We start from the raw sequence: 22,199 nt of genomic DNA, 5'->3' as shown, positions 1-22,199 counted from the left end.
ACAGATTGATAAAAATGTATGAGCGGCAAAAAATTGCCGTTTTTTTGAGTCACTGTTAGTGGGCGAAAGCCCACTCCAGTCTTGCCTTCTTGTGCCTGGCAGTAAGGAGAGGCTTCTTTACCTTAAAGTGGGATTCGAAGCTTAATCTCTTCATCAGATTACGGATGGATGAGTAGCGGCAATCAATACCGAGACCAAGGCAGTATTTGTGTAGCTCAACAGTGATCTTGAGTTCCCCTGTGAGGGCTTCTCTACGAACAGAGGCGGCCGTGGTCTTCGAGAAAAGTGATGGCCGCCCAGCATCACCATTAGTACGATCAGGGAGTAGCTGTTTTGTATATTTGAAACAACACTAACAGACAAGTGCAAAGCAGCCGCAGTTTTCTTTAAGCTTTTGCCGTTCAAAAGATACACTTTGATGCTGTTAAGCTTATCTTCAATCAGTTTTTGGTGCATGTTATGGTTGTGATTATGAAATGGTGATTAGAGAAAGGTGGATTCAAGAATGCTAGTAAGAGGATACTTTTTAGAGACTTCTGTTTTGCTTACTATATTAAGGTGTTGTTGTTTATCCATTTTTAGAAAACATTTGTGTGTTTTGTGTACGCATTTTTGCAATGACATTTACATCTCCAGCAAAGACAAAAATGGTTCTTGAGATGCCTCCGTGAAGTAACTGAAATGAGGATGAGAAGAACTGACATGAGATGACTGAAAAATTCGCACCAGAGTAAAAAAGTGGTCGCTGATTATGGGAATGGAAAAAAAATTTTGCAGATTTTATGTGGAAAATCCGCCCAGCTACAGTACTGTATAAAAACGTCAAAAAATCACAATCTCAAGAACCATTTTTACCACCGCTGTACAACAATGATCAGTCCATGTACAGTTGATATGTTGGATGATGATACTGGTCAATAAGTGGTGGCGTAGGGCATGAGATAGAAATATACTGTATAGTCAATGAAAGACATCCCAACACTGGAGAAAAATGTAAGTGTGGATACATAGTCAGTCATAGTGAAGATAGAGTTGATATAATGAGTGGTGAGAAAATCTCACCACAAACTGAAGCACTATGGTAAGAAGAATCCTGGTAGACGTACTGTATGAATAATTGAAGTCGCTAAGTATGATACTTGAAAAGAGAAGATTCGCAGTATTTTTGGCTTAAAGAAGTAAAAGGACAGTTTGTTGAAAGAATTGAAAATGAGCAGCACGTTGAGCTGGGGTATACTGTATATGATGGTTACCATAAAGGGTGATATGGAAGAGATGAGCGAAGAGATAGTGACCAATAGTAGGCGACCATCTCGAGATGATAGAATGGGTGTGAGCTGTAAGGAAGGGGAAAACGAGACAAGTTCGCAATATCAATTCCAAATGTGTACTGTATATGAGCTTGCAATTGTATAGATACACAGTCTTTATCATCTGTGTTGGGAAGCATAATTATCTTGTAAGACTAAGAGATTGAGGGATTCTTCAAGTAGGAAGTGCATAAATAGGAATTGTTTGGTATGGTTATCACCTTTGCATAGCCAACAGCAGTTGAGAGATCCAATGAGTAACTCATCATTGGGAGTGTGTGTTAGAAACAGAGTGGGTGGCCTGAGTGTCCTCAGCCTCATCCTCCTTCATCGAGGTATCACTATCAGAACAATTGTGACTGGGAATGTACTCTCCATCTTCTTGGGCCTTGTATTTGCTGATATTGAGCCTGAGAATTGTCATAGGAACATTGGAGTCGCCATCAGACATGTTGGTGTTGTTGATGTCAGACTGGCTTGATCAGCTGAGGATTTGCTAGATGGGCTAGCTAACTTAAGTGCCTGGGATCCATCATCCTGAGTATTCATGGAAGGGTTGTCCTGAGCGAAGGTGAAGGCCGATGCTCCTGAGTCAGCAGAGCTCTGAGGACGATGACTGGTAGCATCTGACTAAGAAGTTGTGTTGGTGATACGGCGGAGTCTGTAACCTTCAGCATGATCTTCTTGATTGTGGGAGCGGAAGGCGTTTTTTTCGTCGGTTCAGAAGTGGTGCTTTTTACGGGGTAGAGGCTCCGCAGGATGGGGGCAAGGCTAAAAAATGCGCGCCAGCACGGTTTTTGATCACCGCAACATTATTCCTCAGGCTTTTTCGGCTGCTTTTTTTCACGTCATTTGAGCACCATTCTTATTGATCACAAGCGGAATGGCAATGGCATTAGGTTGAATTGGAGTAAAATGCTCGGGATTTCGGCACAGCATTCTCAAAAAAAGATGCAGGGTGATGGCGGTCTTCAGATCCGCCCACTATGCACCGATTTCAACATGGAGCTAATGAAGCTCATGAATTGCAAGATCCCGTCCGGAATGCTTCGTGTATATTTTTAAAGGACGTTGCCATAAAGATATTTTTATTTCGCCGGCGTTTTTCATATCGGCAAGGAAGAAAAACGGGTGAACAGAGGCTTTTTCTTATTATTTTCGGATTTATTGGAAAAAATGATCCAAACCGACCGCTCACGTTGAAATGGTGAATGCAATGCGATGAATTGCAATGCCATCACCGGGATTTCGCGACAACATAGAGAAGAGAGAAGTTACTTCTCATATATAAAAAATTCAGACGGTACATAAGCGAAAGCCGCCGTATGGATAAAAACGTAAAAAACGGCATAGGTTTGGACCATTTTTCCCCCACTGTAGATTGAGTACCTGGGAACCATCACGTGAGAGTCCTTAGCAGATGCCGATGCCTCTTGAGCAAATTGACTGGCTGCAGATGATTGGGATGTAATTGTTGTTACGGCGGGGACTGTAACCTTCAGTGTGAACTTTTTGGGCCTCGGAAAGGATTGCGTAGTTTCTTTCGTTTCAGAAAAGGAACTTGTGTTGTTATGGTGCTTTTTACGGGGCAGAGGATTCGCAGAATGGGGGCAAGCGATAGCAATGTGTCTACTGCATTGGCACTTGTAGCATTTGCGTATTGGGCAAGATGGACAATCATTGAGCGAGTGGTCGTCAAGGTAACAGTAGCGGCAATATGTACCCATGTCTTTCCAGGTGGTATAGAAGCTAGGACGCGTAGATCCGATGAGACCAAAGTCCATGCGGTGGGCGAAAGCCGCATAAGTGCCGTTGATCGGTTGATTGATGACGGAATATCCTTTGTCTTCGAACCATCCGCTTTGAGGGTTGTGGTATAACCCTAAATGGAGGACGGTACCAAATCCTGCAAGGCATGCCCGAAAATCGCGCTCGAGGTCGGTGTTGTTGACAAGAGGAAGATAGGACAGGTTAATATGCGTAACCGGATCATCTAGGAGGAGAGCTCGAACGCGTGAAGCGAAAGAGAAGCAACAACACTGGGGAATGTTAGGGCTCGGTAGCAGGGGACAAGAGGTATGGTATTAGGTGCTTTTCCCTAGGCAAGAACTAAGGTCAGATTAAGACCAACGTAGTGGCGGCAGAAACAGGACAGGAAAGATGGGCAACAAGGGGGCCGGAATTGAGATAGTAAAGCAAGGACTACTAGGAACAAGAACAGGAAGAACCGCAGGACTAGAGACAAGGACAGGGACAAGGACAAAGGTAACAGCTAAGGCCAGACAAGAACAAGACAACAGGGTACTAGAGAAAACACAATTCCGAACTGGAATTTATTGAATAGAAATGTGTGGTGATATTTATACTAAAATAAAAGAACAAGGTAAATTGAGTGCGGAACAGCATACAGAGACAAACAGGCATAGATGAAATCATCCACATTATGTGGGCTCAATCGCATTCTAAGGACGCGACGCAAGGTGCTCATGACAGGGAAGCAAGAACACGTGTACAACTATGGGCGTTGGGAAGGGATTTTTCAACGATGGTATGACCATTGGCTTTATGACAGGACACTCCCAAGACTTGCATGTCTGCAAACTGTGTGCGGAAAGCTTGCGAGAAGTTCGCATGGACAGTGTAGCTTTAGAGAGGTTGAAAAGAACACAATGTTCCTCTTGGCCTCGACGGAGCAAGAATGATTTTGATTGCAGGGGAGGATTGGCTAGGCTATCCACTAAGGATGGAGTGGACACTGATGCATATTCGATGAGAGGAATTCGCAGGCTGCGTTTGGCAGCATTGGCATACGAGGGTTTTGTAAAGTGGACATTTTTTTGAGAAGTTTTTTCGGTTTGGTGGAGACAACAGATGTTTTCCGTTATTGTTTAATTGGGTAAGTGGAAGAACCATGTGTTTCCCGTAGATAGCAACAATACGTCTCGAGGTCATTGACTGAGTTGGAATGCTGTGATAATCTTTCTTGCGCAGTCTTGATACATGGGAATTTCTGGTGTTTGGAGTCTAGGAAGCAAGGGATTATTAGTAACAAAAAATAAAACAATAGTAAATCCTGTGAGATCCTTTTTTTCTCGAGAAAGTGTTACGTAAAAGATAGGAAAAAAGAATAATTCTAGTGAGTGAGAATCGATACAAGGTATGTCTTTTATACTAGATGGGTATTTTTAGATGTGGTATGATCCGTGACAGAATAAAGTGTGGTTTCCATAATGCTAATCAATGATCGGTTTCCCATACTGCTTAGATAATGAGCGATAATGATTAGTTTTCCATGTAAAGATGAATGGAAAGAATAGACGACGGATAAACCAATAATAGGCTGTAGTTGCGGTATGAGTTTGGGTGTGAGGTTGATTCACATAAGAGAAAATGGGAAATGATCGGATATGTAGATCAGACGTGTTTAACGTGACATAATGATGTGCTCCGATTGGTATAATGATCATGAAATCATTGGTAATTGTTTTCTCTTGTAGATCGGGTGATATGTACAAATACGACAGAATTGACTAAGTAATGTCTCTCTGATCCATTGTATTTCTTCGTCTTGAGCTCGTTTGATCTCTGACAGGAAGTGTAGCGTTAAAAAGGTACTTGCATTTGCTTCTTAATATTCGTGCATGCAGGAGAGCAAATCTCTTCATCCTCGGTCGATCAATACACAGCGGCCCTCCAGGCATTTTTGGTCAATCGGAACAAGCAAGTCAACGTACAGCACATCCTCGCCCAGAACCTTGGTCTTCTTCTGTCGGTCTCCTTTGGCACTTGGGAAATTTTGCTTGATGACACTCACCCCTATGCCATCGGTCTGTATACTTTCCTGAGAGGCCAAACGCTTGCCACATGTTTCCTTGAATGGTCTCGATCAAAATCACGACACGGCTCCACAAATCAAGGTTGCTGAACTTCCTGAGGCTTCGCTGGCTCATGTGGAGGATTTGCGTGCAGGCAATCAGCGTATTGATTTGCAAATACAGTAATACGGTGACCAGGCGGGCGAATCGGGAAGCAAGCAAATGCGCTTGAGAGAATAAGCGGGATAATCGATAAAATGCAAGGATATGTTTCAGGCGATTCTTTTAGGTCATAAATATATGTTGTCTTTCGCAATCTGGTAGGACGATGCATATGTACAGAAAATGGGTTGCAAGAAATTATGATGTGCTTGAAGTGGAGAAATAATACGCGAATTGTTTTGGTCAAGCTTGAACTGTTTTGCGGGCTCATAAATTTTTCGCGCCGTCTTGCTGATATTTCATGTGCGATAAGCCCTCGTTTTGCAATCGTACTTTGAGGTTATTACGTTGGTTTTTAACGTCGAGAAGCAAATTCACCAAATGCCACAAATGTTGTCTGAAGCGATATTTGAGATTGCTGGTGTAAGTTGCATGGATCTGCTTCGCCTGATACAATGCATTTTGCTGAACATTTGTGAGAGTCGTTGGCGTAAACGATATGTGACGACAAAAAAACTCGACGTAAAATTCGATGAGTTCACGTATGTTCTAGTTGGCGCCGTGACCATGTTGCTTCTCTTCTCCCTGTCGATCAAGGAAAGGAATACTTCGACGAAGAATCCTTCTTGAACACAGCCATTGAGATCAAACGTTTCATTCTTCGACAACGCAACTCCGAGTGACAAATGTATTTGCGAATAAATACGTATGTTTCGTAAGGTGATGAACACGAGCGACGAGTCACGTAGCGGTTCAATGAACTCGTTGCGCCAGCCAATGGCGTTCATAACAGTGTTGATGATGGAGGCTTTTTTATCTGAAGCTGTGATTGTAAATTGGAGAGAACGGGAAGAGAAGAATAACCAGAATTTTTTTTTGTATGGGTCGGGAGACCAATTTTATTGGACGGTCTCGTGTACAGAGCAGGGAGATGCCATCAGCGAGAGAAAAAGGGAATGTGGTGAATGTATAAGCTAAGTGCAAAGAAACGAAACTTAGGCAAGATCAGAGAAACTGTTCGTCACGGTAGCAAAAGTGGAACGGGATTGTTTCCGGTCTACTCGAAGGCCTGGCTGTATCCACCTAGTCGGGATGCTAAAGTGGGTTAAGAATCGGTGTCGATCGGGAGCAGATGGGTGTGGAGAGATGTGGCTAAACGGGCCACCGTTGAGGGTATGAAAGGTTGGTCGTCAAAATGTATGCCCAATAGGCGCGCCACAGAGCAAGTAAGACGGATTGGATAACGTTATCCTGGAGGCAAAGGGGACTGGATCATTGGAAGGCTGCTGGAGTGTTGTGATAAAATGTAGCAAGTGACGCTGTTCAGGTTCAGCGTAGCACTGCTCACCCAAATAACCAGAAAAATACTCGTTCTGGTATTGCATATTGATTCTGTGACTCGCATGAATGCTTATGCTGCTGACGGCCATTACTGACTTGCAATTTTGCCACAATGCAAAGCAAACAAAGAAATCGAGACAGACGAAGGAATTATTTCTTGATCGGTAATCTTAATAGAGCATAGTATAACGCCTGTGGCGCAATTGTAATACGGCACGGCGGATCCTTCATCCTCTTGAATTTTTTCAACGGGTCGCCGCAGTCGCGACAGCACGAAGACGTCTGGTATTCACTGAAAAGGTAAACCTCAAATGGTTGCCGCTTGAGCATGCGTCGCATTCCCATACCTCAGACTGGCTCATGAAACCTGACATTACCCGCAAATCAGTTGCCCGTCATCGGAACCTGGCCCTCGTGAAATGTAATCGAACGTTTTCGTCAATTTTGAATCTGCTTGTCGTTGGTTGTATATATGAAGAAAGAGCGCAGTTTTGGAAGAGACGATACCCAGATCTGTCTTGGTAAAAGTCCTTAGCATCTGAGTTGCGTTTGTTGTTTCCCGCAAATTTTGAATACAGGTATCTAGGTTGTTGCCGGAAACTAGATGTGGACTCAACCTCACCCGTCCGGTCTTGACCCCAGGAAATAGGTTGAGCAAGGGCTCTCTGATCATTCGATATTTTTTGAGCTTAAACTCGTTCCCACGCCGACTGGAAGTATATCGACACTTGATACCTTTGGTCGTGGAAGAATTCGAGAGCACATCTTTCTTTTGACTTGGATCAATGAACAGACAGCGATCCTCGAGATACCCTCTACTCTATAGCAGCAACGGAGTCAGTATACGGAACGTCCAGAGCCTTGGCCTTTTGCTGTCGGGATTCTCTTGGAAGCATTCTACTTAATAACACTCAACTCAACGCCATCGGTATGTATACTCCCTGAAATGGCAATAGCTTGCTATGTGTTTACTTGAGTGACTGTGTGTCTAGATTCAGCTTTGACGCTTTGCTGGTTCATGTAGGGGGATCTGCGGATCGATTCGTTTTGCTTCGACTGAATGACCCGAAGCGAAGCATAGGGGCTCATTTAACAGAGTTCGCCTCGCGGGGGGGCATAACCCCCTTGGATCCCTCATGCTAGGGGGAGCCCCCCCAGACTCCCGACTGCCACATTTCGGCCCGACGAACACTGCTATTATTCAGGAACTCTGTTCTCACGATCATGCTTGATCCCAATCATTGATCTTTTTTTTTTTTTTGTGAGTCGCGTCTTTATTATATTGATTAAAGTTGAGGAAAAGCCTCGTGGTATACAATGTTTTTCGTTTTTCGTTATTCGCGTCTCAAAGTGCTCCTGTGCCAGTGTTACTTCCAAATCTGCCCATCTGTTACACGCGAAACTGTCACGTATAACTGACCCATAGTTAAACAGTGACACCGGAAAGTCTACCCCGACTTTGCCCAACGATTGCCCTGCGGTTGTGTTAATTGTTAGGGCAAAAACCGGACGTAAAGGCAGTTGCCGACGAAACAGGGTGCATGGATGATTAGCATAGCCTTTTCATAATAAAGTATGATCCGGGGTATGGTAACTTGCTGACCCACATGATTCCCAACAGTAATGGTGGCCGTAATGAAATGTTCAAGTAAAGAGTCGAGAATCATGCGGGCACCGTTACAAGGACTAGCTTTGGTATCCAGGTTGCGCATCATCACCACAGTCATGTTCACTTTTAGCTTCAGCCTGTGTTCTGAGACCTCTTAATTGAAGATTAATGACGCGTTTACTGTGTCTAGTACGCAAGGCCTGTGATGTAGCATACCTGGGAATGGTACAGTAGAGCGGCCAAAAATTCTTCTGGCATTGTTTTCTTGGTCGAGAGTCACATCTGGGCTCAGGTATATCTTTTCCTGTCCTAGAAAACGGTTGATACAAATGGCATTGATTGCATAGGTATCTATATTGGTTGGCGCCAAGATGCAACGGTTGGAGAACCGTACCATGTCCTCCAGAGAAGCGTGCTCAAATTTGGGTATGTCGCACAGATAAGGTAATGAACGTTCGTATGCACCATTCCCTAGGAAGACGGATATGTCCCGCGAAGGTAGATATGCTTGACCGGGAAGGGTATATGTCCTCCCATGACGAGGCAGTGTGAGGCAAAATGTGCATGGCGTGGATGTCATTGCTTGGATATTTTGCAGCCGCATGTTGACGGTAAGGAGCAGGGTATGGATGAGTGGCCAGAAAGGAGATAGGGATATGGCGGCATCGATGGTATCCTTCGGATGACTATTAGGACATGCTTAAAGTCACCTCCGAAAACAACGGTCTTGTCTCCTGAAAAGTATACATGTTGCGGAGGGATCCAGCACCCTCATGATATCACGTAAAGACAGATCATCGGCCTCAATGCAGTAACGGTTCATGAGATTATTTCAGATGTTCAGTAGTTATACCTGTCACAGCACGTAAAAAGCAATGACCATTTTCAAGGCTTTCACTAAAAGTCCAGCGAACTTTCCCTTTGAAGACGTTTAGAAAGAAGGTAAGCTTCCAAAAGGCGATTGTTTCAGACATAAAATCAATAGGAGCTTTATTGCAGTGTCTATTATTCTATTTCGAGGCGAGGTATGATTGGATAATTTAGGATCGTCGGGTGAGCAGTTTTTCGGTCAGTTGGACTAAAGCAGATCGAGCTTCAGAGGGTGGAAGTTTATGAAGGGCATCAATAGCTTGTTTGCAGTGCGATTCCGCCAAACCCAGTGTTTTCTTCAAGCCGTTACTCTGGTAGACTAATAATCGTGCCTATAATTGGGTTTTAATACAATGGAGAAAAGTTTTGGATACTGAGAGTGAATTTTTTGATCGTACCTTTTCCGCGTCTCCTTCGTTGGCAAATTTACGCTTAATAAGAGGTTCTAATTCCGGATACTCTTCCCAGGCAAACAAAACAGGAGCCGTTGCCAGGCCCAGTTTCAGATCAGCTCCCGCAGGTTTTCCGAGATCGGCAGTAGATACTGTAAAATCAAGCATATCATCGACCAGCTATTTTTCCATCCAAAACCGTGTGTGTAGCAACAACATGTACTTAATATGTTATCATCTCTTGTAGTCGAGAAACTAGGATGCTTACCTGAAACGCAAGACCAATCGATCTGCCAAAATCATAGGCAATGTCAGCGACTTCATTTGTTGAACCACCTAGCACAGCTGATGCCTTGCAGCTTTGAGCAATCAGACTTCCCGTTTTCATATAGGTTTTCTCCATGTAGTAATCGAAGGTGTTCATTTTCATCTTTTTGCCTGAGCCCGAGTCTTCCTGCGTGTTCTTTAATTGCATGAATTCGCCTTCCACAAGGTTAGCAATACATGTGGCCATGAGTTCAATACATTCGGCGTTCCGCAAGCGGGCAAGAGCTAACGAAGCGCGCGCCAACAAGAAATCGCCACCGAGTACTGCCATTTTGTTACCAAAACTTGCGTTGGCCGAAGGTAAGTTACGTCGTGTTTCTGAAGCATCAATCACGTCGTCGTGCAGTAGCGAAGCGGTGTGAATCATCTCCGAAATTTCTGCCAAGCGGCGCTGAGTGGGAAGGATAGTGCAGCCTTGATTGGTCACGGAAGGTGTATAATGTTCTTTCTCGTTGAATACATCATGGGCCGTGATATTGGTTAATCCATTAGATATCGGTGTGTCGATCGACTGGTAGTCCAACGGGCGCCATTGTTCCTTTTTTGGTGCAATGCTGGTGGCTTGCGCAATGAGCAGCACCAGCAAGGGACGGACGTGTTTGCCTTCGCCACTGAAGTAATGCTTTGCGACAGTATTTAAGAACGGATGTCGACTTCCTAAGAGTTTCGCAATGTTGCCTTTGATATGGCCTAAGTCTTTTCCAACTAATTTCGCCGGATCGATGAGTCGGTTCTCGTTATCTTTGACCAAACCTCGTGCCTCTCGAATCGCTTGGTTCCATGTAGCGGCTTCACCGGTGAACGGGGCGAAATCACCGTCTTTTTCCGATTCTTGACGCAGCGGTGACACATTCAACACACTGCTCTTGATGGTATTCAGGCCATGAGCGAGTCGACCGAAAGGAGAAATGTCCGCAGCTTCTTTCTCGGCGACTACTTTGTGACAGACATGAGCCGAGTAGAATGTCGCTCTCGTCGCTTGATTGGTGAGAATAACAGGCGTTCGTCTTGTTATCGATCGAAAGCCCAAGTTCGAAAGCATTTGTTTTTAACTGTTTTCTAACTGTCCTTTTCAGTCGACCTCCCTTCCACCACACCTGTTCTCATTCACTAAAAAAAAGCGCGGTGTTCGTCGAGGACTGTCCCATCCCAGAATCAACAGTCACCCCGAAAAACCCGAAAAACCCGAAAAACCCGAATTACGGGTTTCCCCATTAGGTGAACTCTACTCGTTTTATTTTTCTTTGGCTGAATGCCTTGCTTCAGTTAAAGAAGCAACTCTAGAACCTAACTAATGCTTTGTTACGCGATTTTTTTCAGTTTTCAGCTAACGTTTTCCGTTACTCATGGGCTGGTGCATTAACTCGGTGCCTTGCCGCACTTGCATAGTACTATCTTTGCATGTGACAATGGCATGATATTGCATGGTTTCTCACTCACGGTATCCAAACATTGAGTAGCCTTTTTCGGCCGGGTTTTTTTTTCTCGATGTTCACACAGATAGAAACTTTTTATTTTCTCATTCATGACTATTACAATTTCCCATCAGGAGTTCGCTCCAGTAATCCCTATACTAAAAATATGTGCTTATTGTACGTGGCTACCTATGATCTGGTAGAATTATACAGGCAACTGTAGAGAAAACAATAAAAAGCCATAAAAAAAGGGAGTACGATGAAATTCCGTCGATCGAATAGCTGTTTATTTAACAAGCCGTACACCCGCTGTGCAATGGATGCCACCTGCCACCGGAGAACCGCCCTCTTACATTGAGCGACTTTCGTCAGACAAAAAGCCTAACGCATACACGGCATAACCTGGGCGTGAACTCTTGACGGACTTTGGTATAATAATGACAACCTTATGGCATACGTTGCAACGAGAGTTGTTTCTGAACACGCGCAGGGCAGCACTGGTTCCCCCCCTCAGTTCCATCCCGCCCAGGCTATGATAGATCTAGAAAGATGTGTGGGTATGTTGGGTATTTAAAAAAAAGAGTTAGGAAGCTCTTTGATTGATTCAAATTTCGTCAAGATATTTTACCTTTGTTAATTGAGTTTTCAATAGCCATTGATCGCTTGACATGACTTGCATTATATGATATTGAAAAATTTTTGAATTAGTATACGTTCATTATATCTCATAGCAAAAGAAAAGAAATTGGACTTGCCTTTGAACCAATGGTGTACCGGAAAAAAAAACGATGAATACGGACTACAGGTAAGCTTCTTCTTCGATGCGGAAAATAAAATTGCTTCCAGGGACAGTTAAGCGATGGATCGGTGGTGTCAGCTTGGGCAGGCAAAAAATATTGACGTAGTCAGAAGTGACGGTAATTTCGAGTTGTAATCCAGATATCGAGAGTCCCCGAATAAAAAGAAAGAAAAACAAATAAAGTGCATGATGGTAAAAAAAAAACAATGGTCGCGTCAGTAAAAACCTCATAAAAAACCCTGTGGGAAAAAAAGAGGGAAAGACTGCGAAAAGAATATGTACATGAAATACAAAATACAAAATACAATAATCGGGAAGACATCTCGAATACCATATCATGAGAAGCAATCCAAAGGAGAGGAACATGAAGAGGACGCGTAAGCGTTTTCCGATGGAAAAGGGAGTCCCACCATCGCGATGGACTTTGACGTCATCCAGTTTCGCCAGATGGATGGATGGGTGGCGAGAAAAAGTCAAGTTGTAGTATCCAGAACTTGTCAGGCAAAAAGAAAACGGAGAAAACCGGAAGCTAAAAGAAGGATGGAAAAAAAAGAGAGGTAAGTCTGTTATTGCCGGAGCAAAATCGATGGTAGACCACTCGACACTTACCTTTGAGGATGGTAGTCGATTTAACCAAGTTAGATACACGGGATAAGAATGGTCTGGATGATGGATGCGGATGGATCTTGATACAATGATAGTGAGGGTTTATCAAGCAAACAGAAAGAGAGAGAGAAAAGCAAAAGAAAAAAGGTAAGATTGAAGACAAAAATATATGATTCTCCATGGATGAAACAATAGTCACCCCACTGATGCATGAATTCATAGATCGAAGCACGTCTGCTTATGTATTATTCGATTCATTGAAAATTGAAAGAGAATGAAAGGACATATATAGTATAACTGACAAAAAAAAAACGAATTGAATGATGCTACAGAAGAACGCCAGTCGAATCATCAACCCACTTTTCTTCAAAAAGAGCTCTACTCACAGTTTTATTCGAAAGACGACGATGCTCTGTTCGACCACAACTGACGCAAACGGCATCTTGCTGCTGATTGTTTCGCCTATTATTGTGAAAGTGGGCAGCGAGGCTTGGTTGAAAGATAAAAAAAAAAGGTTTAACAGGTCCTGATAACTTGGTGTAGATCATGTGATTTACAAAATCGCTAATTTCCCAAAGGTTTTAATTATGTAGAGTAGTTGCGCGTGTGATCTTGAAGATCACAAAACTTCAGTATACACAATATTATTTGTGTAAATGTTGTCAATATCTTGGGACGCATGAAAGACCATGGCTTTGATGGAGCTCGGGTTCTAACTCGGGACATGGCAACATAGAGTTGGCCATGGGAAAATACCGGTTCCGGTAAAAATAAGCCAGTGGAGTCAAAGGTCTGACCTTGGGGCTTTGTTTATTGTCATTGCGAAGGCAAGACGTACAGGAAATTGCACTCGTTTAAATGGAATTGCTTTTTCATCAGAATCATTGATAATTGCTATACGCGATAGCAGTACATGTTTTCTAATGTTGATTCCATTGGCAATTTCTGTTTCGATAATATGCAGATGGAAAGATCGGCATATTAAACGTGTGCCATTGCATAAACCATTTGCTTGATCTATGTTTCTAAGCAGCATGATCGGGCAGCCAATTTTAAGTTTAAGGGAATGCGGTGGCAGGTTGGCTGAATTTATAGAGTTCAAAATTTCAATTAGTGTGCTCCAGTTGAATTTCCTCTGTGTCCATGCTGTCAGCACTTTTGTATTCCAAGACATCTCCAGGGAAACTGTTCAGCAGCTTCTCATTGAGAAAGGCCACATGCCGTTTTTTGGAGCCAAGATGGCACGGCTTATTAAGAATTGTCTCGAGGGCATTTCTGATAAAGAATGGCCATATACTGCATATATCAGATCTTCGACATTAGAAGTCACCCGCATCACGGGTGGAAGTAACACTAAGTTCCCATTTGTGTACGGTTCCGTTCCACTACCAATGCGCAAAAGATAAGAGGCGAATTGAATCCAATATGTTAGCATCCGCACCACTGATTCAGCGAGTTCGTTCTACACGCATGTTTGTCGCTAATCGAAGAACCCTTACAGATGGCCAGAAAGAGGCCCTGTTTAGACACTGTTCAAACAATTTGGGGCCTGGTTGTTTGGGGATCACTGGACGAACTTGACGGAAATCAGTAGAGCGAGCATGACCTGCTTGATGGCAACTTGCACCAATTATATTCATCATAAATGGCAGTTGAACTAAAAAAAAAAACCCCAACTTTATCGGATATATGAAAGTAGAAGCCAAAGACAATCTTCCTTTCTCTTTTGTTCAAAAAAGAAGGGGACACACATACACACTCGATTTCAACCAATTGGCAGTAATCCAACATGTACATCATCAAATCAAACATTTGGTTAGACTTAGAAGAACAGGTTTCTTTTTTACACAATTGTGCCCAATCAAATGGATTGTTTTACTTTTTAGCTAATCAGAGACCGTGCATGATTTAACGTGCCCAAAGATTTTAATATACAGTAAATTTCCCAAAGATTTTAATTATGTAGATTACATATACTGGTATCTCATATAGATAAGCTTTTTACAATTACAATTTAATGCTGAGTGGGGCTGGTGCCATGTGCGATTTCATCACCTTTGGCAACCTTGGCTTCGTCTCCGGTAACCTTGCCAGCAAACTTCTCCAAATTGCCCTTGATCTTGTCACCAACAGATGGCTTGTGGTGAGCAGCGCCATCGGTGGCATCGTTGGCATGATGCTTGCCAGTGTGATGATCGACGGAATCAGCAGCAGCGCCAACACCGGTAGCACCATGAGTACGGCCAGTAGTATCCTTGGGACCAGTAGAATGATGAAGGTCACCAGCATGCTTGTTGGCACTTGCGCCAGCGGCACCAGTAGCAGCAGCACCAGTAGCAGCAGCAGCAGCACCGGCACCGGTACGGCCAGTTGTTTCATGATGGCCAGTGGAACCAGTAAGGCCAGAAGCACCAGTGGGGCCAGTAGAACCATGATGGCCAGTGGAACCGGTAAGGCCAGAAGCACCAGTGGGGCCAGTAGAACCATGATGGCCAGTGGAACCAGTGAGGCCAGAAGCACCAGTGGGGCCAGTAGAGCCGTTATGTTGACCGGCGGAACCAGCAAGACCAGAAGCACCAATAGGGCCAGTAGCTCCGGTATGATGACCAGTGGCGCCAGTGGCACTAGTAGCGCCAGTGGCACCAGTAGCGCCAGTGACACCAGCAGCAGCGGCAGGAGTATGGTGGTTATGGCTATTGCGGCCCAAGTCGTTGTGATGATTGCCTTCGGTGGAGATAGGGTTGCGGGTACCAGAGGCACCAGTAGAAATAGGATCACGATTGTGATGGGAATCGTTGTTTAAAGACATAGGATCGCGAGAACCGCTAATGCCAGTTGTGCCGGTAGAGACAGGGTCCATGGTTCTTTCGCCACCAGTGGCGTTGGCATGAGGAGTGATGGGATGTTGGTTCTGAACGTTACCGCTTCCAGTGTTTTGTTGAGATCCAGGAAGTCCATAAGACTGATGGTGGGAACCACCAGTGGCGGGCTGATGGGTAGAAGCGGTGTGTTGATTGACAGCCGGACCATCACCGTGACGATCGGCACCAAGACCAAAGGAAGAATTAGCTTCAGTAGTAGGATGGGCAGTGCCAGTGGGGCCAGTGATGTTGCTCTTGTCGTGATGACCAGAGGTGGGGTTGGACATATTGTGGCCAGCGTTGGTACGGTCACCAGTGTTCTTTTGCAAGAAGTTGTTGTTGTCGTGTTCGGCTTCCAAGCCAGAGGAGATCTGAGGACCAGAGTAGTTGTTCATAGCAGTGTTATTCATTGTGTTGTTGTTAGAGGGAGTAGCAGCCATTTGTCGATAATTATTCGTTTAATCTAAGTTTATTCACGTCTTTTATATTATTTGAATCCACATACGTCAATATGAAGCCATGAATATCATGGAATACAATGAAGCCATTGTCGGTCATCATGACGTTGCGCTGATCACTTTGTGCGACAAACCCCAAAACCGTTAGCATATTTACGGAATATTTCCATATTCGGCATCGTCGGTATTTTTGCTCTCAGCCGTTGTACGTTCCAAGGATCTTTCCATCGCGCGTCATGAATCGTATCGAGAATCCAGGAACTGGGGTCCGCATCGTCGTACCCTCATTGGCCAAAATGCTTAATTTTTTTTTGGAAGACGAATGGCGTCTTTTGGTATGCCTGGGTTAGAAATTACTGCCATAAGCTCGTCGATCACCGCGGCGGTCTTATGCTTATTGAACACACGAAATCGCGTTATTTTTGCAAGTATGAATTTTTTTGTTCGCCCTTGGCTCTGCTGTGTACAAGTTAAGTGCAGATTGAACCATATTTTATGACGACAAATAGGAACATTCCTTTCGGAATGCCTGTACTAATGACGCAAGTTCGGTCGACATTAGAGAATGACACTTTGAGACATGAACGTTTCGATCGATGAGCCATCCAATCTTACTTTGATTTTTTTTTTGAGAAATAAACAGAGGCCTTGTAAGCTATTACTAGAAGCCAGACGTAGACACGATTATATTTTTGAATTGTCGCTTGGCGACAGGTGGCACAGACTCGAAATGCGCACGCCTGCCATGGCAATTTGCAGACTCATATGGTAACTTTATTCAGAATGATAGTCATATCTAGACGGGAATCTTAACGCGACTTGGGCTGTATCGGGAAAAGTATAGTTGACTATATGCTCTGGTATCATGCCTTTGACGGTCGAAAACGGACCCAAGTGCTGTTAATGCGTAGACCAGTATCAGGCATGCAGTTGAATATACGTCGAGTATGCTTATGAGACAAATGGTGTTGTGCGTACGATGGAAAACCTCGTCGAGAGAATTAGCTATGACCTATGAGCGCAAATTTAGTGGCGGCTGCGTTTGCTGTACTAATCGCGACGATTCAACAAACATGAAACGAGCGTTTTCAAATAGTGCAAAACCCCATGATTTTTGTTTTGGTCACCGTGGATGATAATAGAAAATTCTAACGCGGGGTCGCTTCTGAATCATGTCTCCTTGAAGCGGCGTGATATCATGATTTGTCAGAGCTAGTTCAATTGCCCTAAGTTTTCTTCATTCAAACGTATTCCACAATTTCGTCTGCCTTCGCAGGCACTTTCTTTACTTTGATAAAAAAAAATACAGAATTTAGTTACCGTACAGCGCTCATCAGAATAAATGATGGATGCTTATTCAAGGACGCATATCCTTCACTGTTAACTGATTGGATGCATTTTCTTTTTTACTCATTGTGTAAAAATTGGAGTCAACGAAGGGGTTACTATAGTCGGTGACGCTTTCATCAGCAAGCACATTTGTGCTTGGTTGGTCTTTGGAGAGAAATCAGCCTGGAAACGGTTTGATTGGCACACCTGATTGGTATAGGCTGCAGAATCCTTCGCGTGTTTAGCCCAGCGTTGACATCCCTGTTCCCAAAAATCAAATTCGGAGGATCATTCTCCGACTTGCACTTTGGACATAGTCGAACCGGATAAATGATGCTGTTGTACCAACGACCTAAGTTTAACTTCAGGTTGCTTCTATATAAACGCTGCCACATCATCTTTACATGCAGGTCTTCTCTCTGTGCAGTCAAATATGTTGCAGAACACTTTCGTCTTCATCTTAACAGCTTTGCTTTGGCTCTTTGATTGTGGCCCTTCAAAAGGAAGTATTCTTTTCTGGTGAAATGATAATAAAAAGACAGTATTGTGGTGGCATCACCCTGGCAACGCATTTTGCTGTCCGATATTCATCCACACAGATCACGGAATATTTTGAGCGAGTATTTTCCCGAAAGCGCTGATCCTTATTCGTCAACATCAGCTGCAAGTCGCTGATAGTCCGACACACCTTTCTAGAGAACTGGAGCGTTGCCTCTCGGAGAGCGGAGATCCGCACAATTACCTGCCTATTACGCCGTTCACTGACCCGTGCTTTTTGACGTTTACATTTCCTATATTCCAGATGGCTATGGTAAAACAACACGTATTAATTTACTATCAAATGGTTTTTTATTTCTTCAACAAGAAAAAAACTTATCTGTTCTTTTTTCTCTATCCTTTCTTTAGCTTTTGGTTTTCTCTCCGGTTTTCTTTTCGCCCTGGCAAGCCATCCATCCCTCCAAATCTTTCTACTTTGCTCGCGCTCAAATGTGGCCAATCCGGTTTCTGTCGTCAAAGGGCATTGTCCGTGTTGTGAGTCTCTTTTTCATCGGTAACGCTTACGCGTCCTCCTCAGCTTGGCTTCACTTGGATTACTTCCCATGGTGTCGTCTTTGATCTTCCTCCCGACCATTTTATTTTTGCAGTTTGTAGTTTGTAGTATGTATATTTGTATTTTAGTTATAGTTTTCTTGCAGTCTTTTCCTCCTTTTTTTTTCCCACAGGGTTTTTAGGAGGGTTTTACAAACGCACCTATTGTTTTACTTTTTTTTTATATTTGTATCGTTTTTTTTTCCGGTCGGGAAGTTCTCGATATCTGCTGCATCGAATAACAGAGGTAAATATCTTGACGACATTTGAATCAGTCGAAGAGCGTACTAACTCATTTTTTTTAATACCCAACATTCCCACACATCATTCTAGGTCTATCGTAACCTTGGGCGGGACGGGACTGAGGGGGTCAATAAGTGCTGCTGCACACATGTTTGAAAATCATGACTGTACGGTATGCCAGAGTATTGACATTATTATACCAAAGTTCCATCATAAAGCTCGCCCAGGTTATGCTGTATTGCGTTAGGTTTTTGTCTGCTGAATGTCGCTCAATGTAAGGGGCGACGTCCAGTAGCAGGTGGCATCCATCGCACAGCGGGTGTACGGCTTGTTAATATCATATGAAGCCATCATTTATACTTCACTTACCGAGCGAACTTCTGCAGGATCATCCAAAAGAGTATCCGCCATCGTATTTAGTACCATCGTCTGCTATCTTGCGCGTTTTTCTGTGCCTGTACCTGCAGTTCAATGCGTGTAACCTATTATCAATAAGATGACAAAAATATATAGCCTTCTGGAAAATAAAATTCACCTTGTGTGGATTTTTTTGAGAGCGCTTCTAGATGACCTGAAACCCTCGAAGCTAAGAACTGACAACGTTGCTTCTCCAAGCTCATTCTACAGAACTTACATGTCGGAGGGTTCCTCTTTTTTAACCCACATCTGCGCAATTAGTTAAGCGATATACTTCCCACCCTAGTAGGCGAGTCAGCTAGATTGACTTTCTTTACATATGCGGAATCATCGTACTTCATGGACAGCATGACACCGGGAATACGTGTTGTCTCCGTTGTGCTTTTGACATGCAAATTTTCGTTGATTGTTGCTATACTGTACAGCAATGCCAACTGATCGAGGCCCTGTCAATGCCGATATCGTTAATTGGGCAAGTAACCTCGTAATAACTATTTATTCAATGCATGCCAGGACCTAATACCAATATTTGCTGTGGAATTGATGGTTTCTTCCTTTATTAAATGGTATATGCCGCGGGTATAATTCATCATATTGGGCTGACGTGGCAGGAAATTGAACTTGTTTCTTGCTGGAGCGACAGGGGACTAACATACGTATGGTAATGGTCAAATATAATTGAAATAAAAAACTACCAAGCTCCGGCACTTGCAAACTTAACATAGTCCTGTTCGTCTCAATACTACAAGCGAATCAGAAGTTTTGTTGTCTGAATTATCTAGTGCTAAGAAGTTGGTAAGACTTGCAAAAGTGATCATATATTCGAGGAACCAATTTTTCCCACGCCGATTGCGTGCTTCCGATACGGATGCCGGTAAAGCTCGTAACTATCCACCACCAACTACCAATGCAGAGCTTGTCAATTTCCGCCTTCTCAGCAAAGTACTCCCACGTATCAATTTCGTACGGACCACAACTTATCCTCTACAATATAGATAGATAGTGAAAGCGATTCAGATCGATGCCGAGCAAAATAACCAACAAGATGACTGAATTACAGTATTTTAAGATAGAGCTGCCAAGAAAGAGTTGCTAACTATCAAATGTAAGCAGATAAAAATTACGCTCGTTCAGTAAAGATGCTATATTTAACCTCATCTTGGAAAGAAAGCGGGTTGTTGGGATGCACTTGTCCCTTTTTGAAGAGCACAGTCATCCATTTATAAGCATATGTTTCTTGTCACTGAGCACCCGAACATTCTCTCGTCTTTAGAGCTCACAGCAAGTATCGGTAGTATATCAGCAAGTAGCGTTGGTCCTGTTACAGGTTGTCTGGTGCGTGAAGCGCAATTTTTAGCTGAATAAGAGCCTCCCTCCCGACTCTGGCGATTGAGGTTCGGATGTTTCCAAGAAACAAGACTTCCAGCAGCACTTTTAGGCTTGAAGGCGTTTGCCGAATCGTGGAAGATACCAGACTCCAATAGGAGCGGCAGCTTGCTCAAATAAAGTGCGTTATGATGCTTCTCTGAATAAACTCTGTGACTTTGCGAATTTTTCAAAGTATTGAACCTCGAAGATTTTCTGGTTGGGTCGCGCCTCAATTGGAGTACGATTGGATGATGACGTAAAATTTCAGTTTTCGGGCGGAGTTTTGTGGATAAACAAGTGCTTATTTCTTTTGTCACTTTGGATGCAACGCGTTTTACTATTCATCGTAATCGTGGTCCATGGCGGAGAAATACAAGAATTTCAAAGTGAAAGAGCTGCAAGGTAACATAAAAAATGCTACCTGATTTTTTTATTTGTTTTGCTCAACTTTATATTAGAGCTTTTGCAGAATAACGGTATTCCTCACACGGGCAAGAAGGAGGAATTGATTGAACGTCTTGTGAAGCACGATCAACGTAAAGCTTTTGAGTTGGAATCACTTGAAGAAGAGTTTGGCAATCTAGAAGACTTTGATCCGTCCAAACTGAATCTTGAGTAAGGAATCCACGGTAGAAAATGGTGCAGTGCTTTTCGAATGGGTTCGTTAATCGTGTTTTTTCGTCAGTGAATTCACCCAGGATGATCCCGAGTTCCGATCATTGACAAATGAAGTAAAGCCGACAACAACGTCGAGTCAATCGAATAAAACTGCTGCGCAACCCAAGGAAGAACCTGCCAATTCCACACCGACAACAGAAACTACTACAACACTCACCAGCGAAAAGCCAGCAGCAGCAGCAGCAGCAGCATCGCCGACAGCGAAAGCTGCGGCCACCAATGGCGAGACGCCCGAAAAGAAACAAAGTGACGAGTCTAATCCGGTAACAAAAGAAGGCTCAAATTTCAAGTTCACTCCAATCACATTTGACGCTCCAGCAAAGAAAGAGTCCGCATCCCCCGTCAAGATGACCAGTCCACAGCCATCCAGTCCGAGCGGCAAAACAGAAGTGGAGAAACGTTTGGAACGTGCAAAGCGATTTGGCGTTGAATTAAGTGACAAGGCAAAGGCAGAATTACGAGCACAACGATTTGGATTGCCAACCAAGTCGACTGCCCCCGCTAAAGGTGCAAACAAAGGCCTGGATCCGGAAGTGTTGAAAAAACGAGCAGAACGATTTGGTATTCCCGCCAAGGGCAATAAAGAAGCTAAATCGTCACCAACATTGGATGCAGCTGAAGAAGAAAAGAAACGAAAGAGAGCTGAACGTTTTGGCATGACTCCAGATGTAAGTGATTTTTACAGCGCGTCGGATGGAAAATGGGAGATACTTACTTCACATCTTCCTTGTCTTGGTTCTATTTAGGCAAAGAAGGCCAAAAAATAAAAGCCAAACAAAAACGACAAAAAAAGGAAGAAAAAGTCAATGCCCATCCGGCCGGCCATAATGTAATTTCAGGTAGCCCCTTCTTATACAATGTGTTCAATTTCACTGCATACAAGAACGGCAATATACGATGGTTTTTTTTTCTCTCGCTTTGATGAGTTTTCTTTCTGTTTACAATTTAGAATTAACTCGATATTTTCATTGAGATGAAGGAAAAAAGAAAAGAATAAAAAGGTGGGCCATTCAAGGCTAAACTTATTGATCTCTTTTATGACATTTGTCTCTACGCATTACTCGGGCTAGATTGATCCATTTCCTAACTCTTTTATTTCCCCCAACCTTT

The 22,199-nt window shown here is 43.5% G+C and overlaps 8 protein-coding genes across 8 annotated transcripts; 2 read left to right on the top strand and 6 right to left on the bottom strand.

Moving 5' to 3' along the window:
- Positions 1-1,441: 1,441 nt before the first annotated feature.
- Positions 1,442-2,210, top strand: BYT42DRAFT_572650 (uncharacterized protein). The gene has a single exon (XM_051568635.1). The coding sequence runs from the start codon at positions 1,564-1,566 to the stop codon at positions 1,789-1,791; it is 228 nt and encodes a 75-aa protein (XP_051423397.1). The 5' UTR covers positions 1,442-1,563; the 3' UTR covers positions 1,792-2,210.
- A 695-nt stretch (positions 2,211-2,905) lies between these two features.
- Positions 2,906-3,298, bottom strand: BYT42DRAFT_479562 (uncharacterized protein; the record flags this gene model as incomplete). The annotated part of the gene is made up of 1 exon (XM_051563669.1): positions 2,906-3,298. A coding segment is annotated over one exon (393 nt), but the record flags the coding sequence as incomplete, so codon positions are not given.
- Positions 3,299-4,906: 1,608 nt separating this feature from the next.
- On the bottom strand, positions 4,907-5,461 carry BYT42DRAFT_366609 (uncharacterized protein). The gene has a single exon (XM_051563253.1). It carries the CDS (start codon positions 5,258-5,260, stop codon positions 5,036-5,038), a length of 225 nt encoding a protein of 74 aa, XP_051423395.1. The 5' UTR covers positions 5,261-5,461; the 3' UTR covers positions 4,907-5,035.
- Positions 5,462-5,554: 93 nt separating this feature from the next.
- On the bottom strand, positions 5,555-6,129 carry BYT42DRAFT_645586 (uncharacterized protein; the record flags this gene model as incomplete). The annotated part of the gene is made up of 2 exons (XM_051572658.1): positions 5,896-6,129; positions 5,555-5,836 (listed from the first exon to the last, which is right to left on the bottom strand). Exons 1-2 carry the CDS (start codon positions 6,073-6,075, stop codon positions 5,555-5,557), a joined length of 462 nt encoding a protein of 153 aa, XP_051423394.1. The 5' UTR covers positions 6,076-6,129.
- Positions 6,130-6,778: 649 nt separating this feature from the next.
- BYT42DRAFT_496790 (uncharacterized protein) lies at positions 6,779-6,976 on the bottom strand (the record flags this gene model as incomplete). The annotated part of the gene is made up of 1 exon (XM_051564448.1): positions 6,779-6,976. A coding segment is annotated over one exon (198 nt), but the record flags the coding sequence as incomplete, so codon positions are not given.
- Positions 6,977-8,956: 1,980 nt separating this feature from the next.
- Positions 8,957-11,000, bottom strand: BYT42DRAFT_572641 (solanesyl pyrophosphate synthase). Its single transcript, XM_051568634.1, has 3 exons — positions 9,768-11,000; positions 9,506-9,679; positions 8,957-9,439 (listed from the first exon to the last, which is right to left on the bottom strand). The coding sequence occupies exons 1-3, from the start codon at positions 10,866-10,868 to the stop codon at positions 9,278-9,280; spliced, it is 1,437 nt and encodes a 478-aa protein (XP_051423392.1). The 5' UTR covers positions 10,869-11,000; the 3' UTR covers positions 8,957-9,277.
- A 3,530-nt stretch (positions 11,001-14,530) lies between these two features.
- BYT42DRAFT_605595 (uncharacterized protein) lies at positions 14,531-15,947 on the bottom strand (the record flags this gene model as incomplete). Its single annotated transcript, XM_051571128.1, has 1 exon — positions 14,531-15,947. The coding sequence occupies one exon, from the start codon at positions 15,945-15,947 to the stop codon at positions 14,661-14,663; it is 1,287 nt and encodes a 428-aa protein (XP_051423391.1). The 3' UTR covers positions 14,531-14,660.
- A 4,790-nt stretch (positions 15,948-20,737) lies between these two features.
- Positions 20,738-22,117, top strand: BYT42DRAFT_516497 (uncharacterized protein). The gene is made up of 4 exons (XM_051565216.1): positions 20,738-20,813; positions 20,870-21,026; positions 21,097-21,757; positions 21,836-22,117. The coding sequence occupies exons 1-4, from the start codon at positions 20,771-20,773 to the stop codon at positions 21,854-21,856; spliced, it is 882 nt and encodes a 293-aa protein (XP_051423390.1). The 5' UTR covers positions 20,738-20,770; the 3' UTR covers positions 21,857-22,117.
- The last annotated feature ends 82 nt before the right edge of the window (positions 22,118-22,199 follow it).

This window comes from Radiomyces spectabilis (assembly GCF_025331425.1).
Source record: "Radiomyces spectabilis strain NRRL 2753 chromosome Unknown BYT42scaffold_7, whole genome shotgun sequence".
Taxonomy (NCBI): Eukaryota; Fungi; Mucoromycota; class Mucoromycetes; order Mucorales; family Radiomycetaceae; genus Radiomyces; species Radiomyces spectabilis.
Note: the sequence above shows the minus strand (reverse complement) of the source record. Positions and strands in the feature narration are given on the sequence as shown.

Coding starts and splice junctions, on each gene's coding strand:
- BYT42DRAFT_572641 (XM_051568634.1), bottom strand. CDS start 10,868: ATGCTTTCGAACTTGGGCTTTCGATCGATAACAAGACGAACGCCTGTT. Junction 9,680..9,767: donor CGATTGGTCTTGCGTTTCAG/GTAAGCATCCTA, acceptor ATGGAAAAATAG/CTGGTCGATGATATGCTTGA. Junction 9,440..9,505: donor ACGAAGGAGACGCGGAAAAG/GTACGATCAAAA, acceptor ACCCAATTATAG/GCACGATTATTAGTCTACCA.
- BYT42DRAFT_516497 (XM_051565216.1), top strand. CDS start 20,771: ATGGCGGAGAAATACAAGAATTTCAAAGTGAAAGAGCTGCAAG. Junction 21,027..21,096: donor CCGTCCAAACTGAATCTTGA/GTAAGGAATCCA, acceptor TTTTTTCGTCAG/TGAATTCACCCAGGATGATC. Junction 21,758..21,835: donor GTTTTGGCATGACTCCAGAT/GTAAGTGATTTT, acceptor GGTTCTATTTAG/GCAAAGAAGGCCAAAAAATA.
- BYT42DRAFT_366609 (XM_051563253.1), bottom strand. CDS start 5,260: ATGAGCCAGCGAAGCCTCAGGAAGTTCAGCAACCTTGATTTGTGGAGC.
- BYT42DRAFT_572650 (XM_051568635.1), top strand. CDS start 1,564: ATGAGTAACTCATCATTGGGAGTGTGTGTTAGAAACAGAGTGGGTGGC.